At 38.7% G+C, this 11892-nt stretch overlaps 1 protein-coding gene across 1 annotated transcript; it reads right to left on the bottom strand.

Annotated features, from left to right (window-relative positions):
* Positions 1-435: 435 nt before the first annotated feature.
* LOC112561225 (N-acylethanolamine-hydrolyzing acid amidase-like) lies at positions 436-11868 on the bottom strand. Its single transcript, XM_025233570.1, has 11 exons — positions 11300-11868; positions 10713-10807; positions 9946-10015; positions 8491-8617; positions 3144-3243; positions 2907-2992; positions 2668-2755; positions 2162-2246; positions 1791-1853; positions 1155-1250; positions 436-652 (listed from the first exon to the last, which is right to left on the bottom strand). Exons 1-11 carry the CDS (start codon positions 11491-11493, stop codon positions 541-543), a joined length of 1116 nt encoding a protein of 371 aa, XP_025089355.1. The 5' UTR covers positions 11494-11868; the 3' UTR covers positions 436-540.
* Between the last annotated feature and the right edge of the window lie 24 nt (positions 11869-11892).

Below are 11892 nucleotides of genomic sequence, written 5' to 3'. Positions count from 1 at the left end.
TGTGACGAGAGCTTGGAAACTTGCGGTGTGCTTTCTACCGACGAAATATGCGAGGATACTGCGGCTGTGACTCAGCGGTGATGGAGTCGATACTGTTCCCCTTTTACAATGTAATATATTTAAACAAGATTGTGATATGCGGTGTCTATCATACTTTCTCCGTGTCTGGATGTAATCTGAAACAAATGTTTCCTTGATGTAACGTTTTCCTAGATTTAGCGTTTATTATTGTTTTTTTTTGGAGGTCCCTTGAGAAATAAAAATCGAGTTATTACTGTAAATGAAAGCTGAAACTGAAAGAAATACAAATTTAAAGAAATAAAAACGAAGCGGGAAAAAAATGCACGATTTCTATTCAGTCAACCCAATAAACATAAAAAAAAAAAGGAAATGCCTTGTAAAATCGGCTTTCACGCAAGAAAATATCAGAAAGGATTTCATGTTAATGTAATGTATATTTCACTGCTGCAGCAATTTAGGTCAGTAATCAGATGTCGTGTAGTCGTGTTCTCGGAACCGAGTCGGCGGGAAAGGGCAGACTTATCTGAAGTTGTTGATACCTGATGCTGGCCACTTGGCAGGTGTCCAGCGGACTTGAGCCTTGTACACTTGTGGATTGACAGCACTCATCACAATCGAATAGGTGGTGTTGCTGCGAACACGAATGTTCTACTTTAAACTAGCTGCTGATAGAGCAAACGCCATTCGGCATAAAGCTTATTGTCATTTAGCTGTGAGAACATCTGTCCTTTCTATACACTATTAATGCTACAAACAGTATTTATGCACACGCGGGCGCGCGCGCGCACACACACATACAAGCGCGCACACAGAATCAGACACGCGCGCGTCTCATTCTACGATGCGTCCTTCCTTTTGTCCCAGACCCAAAAGAAGTTGAAATAAGCTATGTTTTATTGTATTTAAAGACTGTTTAATATTCTCGCAAGTAGCGTTTTCTTCTTATTTATCCAGTACTTCAACGGCATCTGAACTTATTATAAGATTATAGCGTTTTCAATATTTTCACAACACACGTACAACTGCGTATTGTGTATGTGTGTATATGTCAAGAGAGACTTAGAATATCAGGAAGGCTGACAGACGGAGAGATGCAGAGTGAGAGAAGGGAAGTTTCAGAAAAAAAAGAATACCTGTTTAGGACTAGCGGAGTGCTCAGCACATTGAATAACGATACCACGTTAATGCCAGCCTGTCCCAGCTTGTTCATTGCTCCTTCTCCAGCAGTTCTACACACACACACACATCAAGTTCACTTCTTTCTCTGTAATCTGCTCGATCGACTAGGTGTTAATAATTTTAACATCAGCATATGTGTCCTCGTATCTTTTTCATGCATTAATATTACACGATGCAAGATGCTTTATTCTTTCGCTCGAGGTAGTGAGATTTTCATAATATCCGTTCTACATGCTTACATAGTAACCCCACTCTCTCTCTCTCTCACACACACACAGACCAAATGCTGTCCACATTTAAGGAACTATATACTGCTCTACAATCAGTATCACAGACGTGGCTACATACTGCTCTACAATCATTATCACAGTCAGGGGCTATGTACTGCTCTACTATTAGGGTCTACATACTGCTCTACAATCAGTATTACAGTCGGGGGTTATATACCGCTCTACAATCAGCTACCGATATGACGTCATGTACAGTCTACTGCCTACCCTGTCTCGGTCAGTAAGCTTCATACAAACTCATCAATGTTCTGACGACCTATAAAACCCTATGGAGCCAGTGCTGAATATTGCTCTCATTACCTTCTGTCGTCATCTGGAGGAGGCGTGGTCCAGTGGTCGTAGTTAGTTTCTAGAACATACCACCTGAAAATCAAATTTCCCAGTCCATTACTATTCGCATGGTGTTATCATTGTTAAGCGTCATCACTGTCATTGTATAGACGTTAAGTCGAGTTTGCCAGTGTGCTTGTCTATGTGTTCTTTTTGTCGTCCTCCGCTCTTTTTTCATCTCCATATCCTTTTCCGCATCCTCGCTGCTTTTATTGTTTTCAATAGTTCTTCGATAGCCCCATGAAGTTACCAAGGTAGGGTTTACTGCCTTCTGATTATTGCTCTAGACAACACGTTATAGACCACTCATACTTCAGAAAACTTCTAGAATACCTTCTCACCTGCCTTCAAGAAGATTCAGGTAATATCTATCAACGGCAGCCAGTCGATCTCGCGTTATAATTACGCCTTCTCCTTTTTGTGTGCCTAGAATGGTCAGCATTGCACAAAAAAAAAATAAAAAAAATTAAACAAATAAATTGTCAGATAATAACGCTTCTGGTGTTAACAAATTTTTTTTATTAAAATCCAAGCAGGCAAAAGGGCACATGCTATAATTCTTACTAAAGTTTTAAAAACTCGAACAGAAAGAAATAATGACAAAACTCCATAGCTCCTAATGACAGCAACATGTTGAAGAAGTCACTGAAGTTTAAGTCCACCTTCCCTAAGTCGAAAACCTCCCTATATCGAATTAATTGTTAGTTCTCGGCCAAATACCTGCGCCTATTACGCCATTTTCCCTAACTCGAAAACTAAGTAAGTCGTATTTTTTTTTTCGGGTCCCTTTGAGTTCGACTTATCGAGGTCCGACTGTAATTTGTCTGTGAGGTTGACAATTTATTACCGCCGACAATGATGTAGGCTGGAGCGTGGATGACGGTAGTAGAAAGATGGTCCACGGCGCTGTTAAAGTCTGGACTTTCCTCCAGCGTCTGCAATTGGAAACAACGTCAGTGAGCGGACGGGATAATCAAAACGGAACGCAAGGATATGCGTGGAGGGTCGGACCGACAGACAGACCGTCAGAAGGAACGAGTGGATTGCTGCCTTCTTAACAATAGTTTTTGGGAGACAAAAACAGACCTGTCTGACAAGGAAGCTAACAAAAGAAGCAGACTTGTCCAAAATGGCCACCAGTATGTTCTCCCACCAGTAGCCCTGGTGCATTCCTGTCATAAAACAAATATATGATGACTGACGTAGGACGTGTACTTGAAATACCCTCCTTAGTTCTTAAAGACGCATATTCTTAACGAACAGACAGAGAGACAGGACATTACTTAAGAAAAAAAAAAAAAGAAAAGAAATACAAATATTTACTTGGAACTCCACGCTGGTCTATTGTGATGGTAAAAGCATTTGGTTTTTGACCGGTGAGCACCCCAACATATCCGGCGTATGTCGTGGCGGTGTACAGTGTCTGCAGACACAAGTAAAAAAAGATATGAATGATTCCCAGACATAAATACACGTGCGAACAATTCAGACACACAAAAGAAAGAAACAGCAGACACAGATAAGAAGTCATCGTGAAAAAGCACTGCCCAGATAGCATGAAAACATTTTAAAAACGTTTTAAAAACGTTTACATGGTTGTAATAAGGTTTACGTTTTAGATAAAACGTTTTAAAAACATTTTAAAAACATTTACCAAAAAAACATTTTTAAGTAAAACATTTTAAAAACATTTTTAAAATGTTTGAAAATAAAACATTTAAAACAAAAATGTTAAATAAATGTTTTATAAACGTTTACAATGTTAACCTTTATGGCTGCGCGTCATGACGTAATTTTTTAAAAGACGTCACTATTTGATTCGCCGGCATTCACTTTTCCTACGGAATTTTAGAGCCAGTCCACGGTGTAGATACTGAAAATCCTCACCAAAAAGCTTTTTTAAAGACTTTGTTATATTTGTCTTATGACTAGGTTTGATAGTTTAAAATCATTGCAGTTTTTAAAACATCAATGCTACGTAACTAAATATTTGCTATTCTTCTTGTGGATGCACGTACTCCCATGATTCCACGCGGCGCGACATTTTCTCTGCTGATGTACTGTATGTTTGAAAACCAAGGTTGTAATCTTTTCTCTTTGTTTACCACACACGTACTGCAGGTTCTTAATTATAAAACGCTATATACCGTGTTCTAGTACAACACACATTTAATGTCTGCTTATTGGGTGTGATGTGTCAAAGTTTACTTTCTGAATTGAGCGCTCGTACATAATCTAATACGTTAAGGCAGCTGATAGTTCACATCATGTCGTCCTACTGGACGAAGCGGAGAAAAGTTAATAAAACTTGTAGAAGCAGAGTTGGCAGAACTGAAAGAAGAAAGATGTATTCAATACACACTGATACAAACATCCACGATCCACTGTCGTAGAGAAAGTGCTCACAGTTTTAGATCTACAGAGTCAAATTAATAACAGTTCGAACCAGCAGACACCAGAACTCTCAGCGATAACATCACGCCAGCAATATTTACCGACTAAATACAATTTGGATGAAAATAATGATGATGATGTTGTGAAATCTAATTTTAGTGAATTTGAAGATTATATTGATGATCAGTTTGATTCAGCGATATCTTCAGACAGCGACAGTGAAACAGACACAGATTTGGCCACACAGTTGGCATATTGGGTCGCAACATTTAACATTTCCAACAGTTCACTTTCAGTACTTCTTGCCTTGTTGCGACAAAAGCATCCTGTAATAACTGCTTGCTTGAATTCATTGCTAAACCGTTATCTGTGGCTGAAATGGTACCACTGGTATTGTGTAATCATTTCTCATTATGGTGTAAATTTGTGTTACATGTTTTTAAAATTTACGTTAAGGATGATAGAGTTTTTAATAACATTAACTAACGTGACATTATAACATTGCATGCCACAGAAGCAAACTGCAGTCAATACAATCATATCTCAGCTGAACAAGATTCATGCTATCCTCCCTGTATTTACCATAGTTCCTTGAGTATAACAGTGTATAAAAATATATGCAATCATAATCTCTGACAGAAATATGACAGATGACGTAAAACGTCCAACACTCCCATAAAGACACACAGTTAGCCTTCCTGGTAAGAGTTCATAGAGGATTGTTTATTTTTCAGCACGCTAAACGGTTAGCATACTTATCCACCAAGTGAGCTGACAAAACACCTTAAGGAGGGAGCTCTGCCAGATAGACATACCTGGACTCTTCAAGCTGTTTGCATTTTGGGTTCAAAGGGTACTTTTATACTGTTTACTCATTGTCATATATATGTATATTATAGAGATTGGATGTTTGATGACTTCATCAGCCTGGTTAATATTTTTGGGGTCAGTCTCTTGATAAAGTTTAAAAGTATTGTTCATATTTATTTTGTAAAAGGTTTTAAGGTAGTGTTAGTGTCTTTAGTCCACGCAGACCGTGCTTAGGGTTTATTGTGGTTACAGACTGGAACATACAGCCACATGACCATTAACATCTCAGCGAACAGACAGTTAACTGATTTTGTCATGTGAAATTCATATTGTGTGGTAAAGCATTGCATGCCATTATTCTCGATGTTTATGATAACTTCACAAAATAATAACCCTTTCAGATGAGTATTTGGTTGCCAGACGCAAAGTGGATAACAGCCAGTATACATCAAACTTGGATACAACAGATGATGACAGCACTAAAGGTTGAAAAGATTGGAAGAGGAAGAGAAACAAGTAGTCACATTGTGTCTTGTTTGAGTTATAGAATGACAGGGATTAGGGAATCCCTAGGTTTGGAGAACAACTTACAAGATCAGTACAGATTTCAGTATTGCAGTTCATTTCAATTTTTCATGAGGGTAATATTGATATTATGATAGGTATAGCCTAGGAATTATTTATTATTTTATTTCTTAAATCTTTTACTCCAGAAATTCTTAAATTTTCATAATTGTCATTTCACTGCACACTTATTAATAGGTATGCTTGTTAATTAGATTAGGGCTAGAGAGCCCAGACGAGGAGGAAGAAGACGACTTTAGATGGAAATCAGTGCATCCAGCAGTGCCAGCAGGACCATTGCCAGACTCATTGCAACCACAAGTGGAAAACAAGCGTTTATGCCCACAGGTAAATGCACTAACCACCAGAATATTGCCCCCACGACATGAGCACCCAAGTGACCAACGTAGTGACTCTCAGCAAGGAGTACAAGAGGGGACAGACCTCACAACTGCAGCAGTAAAAGGCGGTACCCAGAGAGTGTCTAATGAAGGTAATTCAGACAATTTTATATTATGGGTTACTTTTCTTGCTTTTTGTTTTGCCTATTTAATTTTGTTGTGAATTCCCTTCACAATCTCAAGTTGAACATAGTGTTGGTTATACAAGTTTCTTACTGCCTCACAAACCACCAGTGATTGGATTCATTCACCTATAAAACTTAATTGTCCACTTTTGCTCACAGTGCTATGTTCATACTGTTGCAGCATTTGCCTGGCTCATTCTGAAACAAGACAGAGAATTGAAATTGATGCTACAGGAAGTAAAAGATATGGTGATTCATTCACTGATAAGCAAAGACCAGCCTGCTCCAGCAAAGGATGCCTGAATGTTGCCAGAAGATTTGATCCTTCCGATTAGAACACAGCAAGAGCTGTTGGAACTGGATGGACACCTTGATGATGATTCCTTTCATGAATTACTCGTACGTAAAGCAGATGTCATTGTTAAAGCCATGATTGAAATGATAATCTGTAATAATTTAGGGGAATTTTAAAGCATAGCTTGACATTTTTGAAAAACTTTGTGCTTCTATGGGTGAAACTAGCGTAAAAACGGAAAGACATGGGGAACAAGCATAAGCACCATAAAAGTGAAACAATATGTATAGTGTGAGACTTCTTTAATCCATCTTTAATCTATAAACCTGTAGCGCTTCTTTAATCTACAAATCCCATTTTTGCTATCTGCAGAAGCTGTACGGAAGAACCGTGGGTGTATGGAGGCTTCCGATAAAGTTAGTGCAGGAGCCATCACAGAGTGGAGACCAATGCTTCACCAGACAGTGCTGTTCCACCTGTCCGTCGTCCTTCCCGCCCGAGCTGCCATCCGCATCAGAGAGCGACGACTGCTCTCCCAGCGACAGAGAAGTCTAGAGATATACAAGTAATGTCTACGATGACTGCAATGCCAACTACAGCCGCCGAATGCCAGTACTGGTCACATAGCCATTCGCTTCCAACGGCAACAGCAGGCAGTCCTGACAGTCCTTTGTCACTGGCTCTCCCCCACGCTCAAGAGCTGTCTCCAACATAGAACACTTCTGTGCTTTTGCCTCCTTTTACTCCTCTACACTGGCATGTATGCCTAACTTTGCTGCATAAGGAACATCAGGCTTATCACCAAGCCACTCTTGACCCTAATTGGGACGCTTGCTGATATTTAGCAACAATGCTATAATAATTACATATTAGAAGGTTTTAGTATGTTGAAATGAAGGCATGTGGATCTGATAGTGTTCTAAGTGCGTTTTTCGTAAAGCCGCTTTACCAGACATACATGAACTTTTATTTGTTCAGCCTTATTTTACGGTATGGAAATTCTCATATTATTAATTAATTGGAATGATATGTCCCTTGTAGAAGGGTAGAGATGATAATGTGCATGTTGTTATCTACAGCAGGGTAACTGTACTTTTTGGTGTATTTTGTACATCATCCAAATGTATTTACAATTCACTGTTTTTTTGTAAATCTAAAGGTCTAAAAGTTTAGTTTTAGTTTAATTATTCCTTGGCACTCTGCACGGAGCACAGTGCCGCACCACCTCACCTTTAAGTATTTGAAATTGAAATATTTAAAAGTATTAATTTAAGAAAAAATCCTATGCATTGATTTGTCGGTGTTTAATTAATTTATATTCTTTTTTCTCTTTTTTGAGTATCATTTATTCATTTTTATCACAAATGGTCACCATTTTGTACTTGCTATTGTACAATGTAAATGTCTCCTGGGTTTATTCCCAACGAAATATGTTTTAATTAAAACAAATGAAAATCTTCTCTGTACATCCTTTTTGCCATGTTTGAAGTGAAACTGCAGAAAGTATGTGTGAAATGTGGAACATTTAAATTAGTTTAAAAAACATTTTAAAAACGTTTTAAAAACGTGTCATGCGAAACATTTAAATTAGGTTTAGAAAACATTTTAAAAACGTTTTAAAAATGTTTACATACGAATATTTATTAAATGTTTTTAAAATGTTTCACAGAAAAATGTTTATAAAACGTTTTAAAAATATTTTTAAAATGTTTTACAAATGTTTGCAGAAAACGTTTTTAAAACATTACTTTGATGTGCATGATAAACATTTTTAAAACGTTTTTTGCAAACCTTTTTAAAATGTTTTATGTAAACATTTTAAAACGTTTTTAAAACGTTTTTAAAACGTTTGCATGCTATCTGGGTGTAAACATTCGTACCTTCCTTGGAGCCCAAAAGAGAGGACGAAACAGAGAGACAGAAGAAAGAGAAAAGGACAGACGGACAACCTGAGAGACAAAAAGACAAAATGTGTGTGTGTGTATGCGCGCGCGCGATTGTGTGTGTGTGCGCCTGCACGTGCCTAGAGTGTCAAACACTTGTAACCAGCCCATAATTATAAGCTACTTTAGTTTCATTACCTGCCCGCCTCTCTGAAAGTTGACCGACACAGTGAGATTGCGTAGGAGGTCCGGGTCGTCATAGTCCAGGTTCCGAGCATGCCAGATCGTGCCGTTCGTGTCCTGTGCCACGATGCTGGTGCAATAACTGGCATGGCGATTGATATGAGGGAAAAGAAACAATGATATAAGGTAACTTACAAGGGAATATACAAGGGTAACATTCAGTAACTGATAAGAATGACCTGACCGTTGAGCTTATGACTTAAGCTTGTGCCTCGGTGTGCATGTTCACGTCTCGGTATAAATAAAGAGTCTGACACCCTCGCCTGCAAAGTCGCTGGGATACTGGGGGACTGAAATAATATGCTATCCCAGCCTTTTAGGGCAGCAGTTGTGAAGCGAAGGTAAAGAACTGCTCCGGGGCAACATGGGGAACTTAAGGAAAAGCATCTTGTTTTCGATTTTGCCAATAAATGCAGACACCGCGGACACTGCTTCATGTTTCTTTACCCTAGGCCACCTTTTCCTTCACTTTCTATCTAAGGCTCCAGGGGTAAAAACCATCTGCGGCATTTGGACACTTCAGAAACAGGACGCTTATCCTTATATTCCCCATATTGCCCCAAAGCAACGACTTACCCTCGCTTCATAACTACGGCTTCTGCATAGTAATTTTAGGAGAATATGTAAGCCATACTATGCAGTCTCTCTCAGTTGTTGAAAGCTATTTGGTTTCGCATGAAAACGACTAAAGCATGATTAAACATATACACAATACTATCGATATATATATATATAGACAAGTACTATCTAGACAAATATTCAAAGAATATATCATTGAAATCATTATTTTGCATCATCTTGGGGAGGTTTCGTCGAATACAGTTGGCAAAGACACTTAGACTCTTTAAATATTTTCTAGATTATTGCTGTCGTCGTCTTTTTGCATTCTGACTTCATTATTGATGTGTTATGCCACAGTATTCCCAAAACACATTTTTCATCATGGCATTAAAACAATCCTTTGTTTCACTGTTTTAGCTCCTGGAACGTGACACATACCACAACACGTTTGGAAACTTGTTCTGCCTAGTGGTTTCCTTGTGTTTCATGTTTTACGTTTCTGATAACTGTTTATTTATTTGTGTCCGTGGTAGTGGCGTATAAACCAGGGGGGCAAAAATGTCGAGCGTTGCTCTGTCGTTCACTCTCAGCATAGTTTGCCCCCCGACCCTCCAAAGCCGAGCATCTTCCCATAACACTGCATAGTACTTCCTACATCATTTCCTGAATCAACTGACACTCAAAATCCTGTGTCAGAAAGACTTTCTTAATGAGTCTCCACACGCTGATACTTGCAAAGCGCTTTTTAAAAATTTACTTGCATGGAACGTGTGACATCAAAGTTAGCATGCACATTAAGCTGCGCGCACTGCAAGTGTCAGTCGCTGGAATATCCAGTTGTCAACTTACGCAGTGAAATCGTAGACTATGTTGAGCATGATGACGTCCGCTGTGTTCATACCCCAGTACTGTGCCACTCCTTCATCCAATTCAAAATAAGAAATCAAATGGTGAAGATTATGGATTGGATTGTTTCTTGTCTCAGAAGACTAGAAGACTAGTGGGGGTGAATTTTATCTCTAATAATTTTACTACTCTAATAATTTTACTACGAAAATACTATTTTCCCCAGTCTCTGTAAATACTCATCCTCTGGTCTCGATATACAAGCCCCCGTGATACAACACAAAAAGAGAGATAATAAATACTTTTACATTGTGACGTACTGCGATCTGGTTTGCTTTTGTTAAGTTAGTTCAGGTCTATCTACAGAAAGGTATTGAGAATGCAAAGTTATACTCAGACAAATCTGCCAGGCAGATTGAAGGATAGACGAATAATGCCGGTTTAAAAGGGATAAACATAGTACAGCTTCTAAATAAATTTTAACTGAAGAAAGGGAAGACCGATTCCAGTGAGTAATGCTACAGCACCATATGTTTTTCTTTCCATCTTAAATGAATACAAATTATTGTAAAGTCATATGAAGATCGTCTAACATAATCCTTATGGAAATAAAAATGTGCAAAGAACTACAATATTGGTATAGATACTTATCACTCAAAGTTTATTTTAAAGTTTGATCGCACCCTTCACAGTAAAACATGGGCTAGCAACCAGCTGGGATCTAATCACCAATTAAAATAGAAGATCTATATGAATAACACATTTCTCACCAATAATTTCCTTGGCATAAGTATCTGGCAGCAATGTTTCAATATCCAGTGCGATCTGCCGGAGAATAGGGATGTATTCTGAAGGCACATATTCGCTGCAAAACATAAGCAGACACAACAAAGATATATATATATGTGTGTGTATGTGAGACATACACAGGAAATGGAAAACAGGAAGGAGGATAAATTAATGTTCCTACTTCTGCTCCACCCACCCATCAACTCGATCGTCTAAACATCACGTAATTTAATTCAAACGGTATGAATAAAAACGATTCTTTTATAAAGACTGATAGTTAACGTACACGTGATTGGAAATAAAAGTATGGATGTATGGGCAATTAGAAAGCAAAGGCAATCAGCGAGACCATGCAGCTAATAAGCAGATCACCAACCAAGAAGACAGACAGACAAACCGATGGACTGGCTATATAGTAGACAGAAAAACTTTAATGCTTCTAGCACGCACATACACAGAGAACACATCTGCTTAAGTATCTATATTATTTTTTCTGCAGCTAAACTCAATCTGTTCAGTTCCCAAAAGAGCTGAGTGGGTGAATGATCGCAAGGTCGAGATATCTTACCTAATAAATTGGAATATGTCCGGCAGATATACCCTGTGGTCGTCCAGCACCTGATTCCACCTCACAGAAGGATCATCGTCGAAACTCACATTGTACGTTTTTACCGGCTGTGGATCAGATGGCCGTGCTTGACCAGTGACTGCTAGATGGAACCAGGCAACTAGTAACACTCCGATGAGATAGTGAGAAGCCATTGTCAATGCAGTAAACTATCTTTAGATGACGCGAAGCGCAGTAAATCTACGGTCCTGAGGGTCACTTGATATCAGGACGATAAGCTTACATAAGTAAATTGATAGTCTTATCTCTGGTTGATGGCCGTGACATCTTACTTATCAGTGTCACACTACTATGGATAGCCCACAGTACACAATGATCAAATCGCAATTATTTATCCAGGAAATAATATTACCAGGACGGCGGCCAGAACACGCACACACTTGACTGCAGTGAACTCCAACGAGTCTTAAGTATGGCAGAAAGTCAGCTGACACAAGCGGAAATCCTGTAAGCTGCAAGCAGTAAAGCTACGAACTGCAGGAGGATGATTTAAAGCAGACGACTATGATCTCCATGACGCTTGTGATTTGAGG

The sequence above is a fragment of the Pomacea canaliculata genome, linkage group LG4 (assembly GCF_003073045.1).
Source record: "Pomacea canaliculata isolate SZHN2017 linkage group LG4, ASM307304v1, whole genome shotgun sequence".
Classification (NCBI taxonomy): Eukaryota; Metazoa; Mollusca; class Gastropoda; order Architaenioglossa; family Ampullariidae; genus Pomacea; species Pomacea canaliculata.
This window is presented reverse-complemented; position numbering and strand designations above follow the sequence as displayed.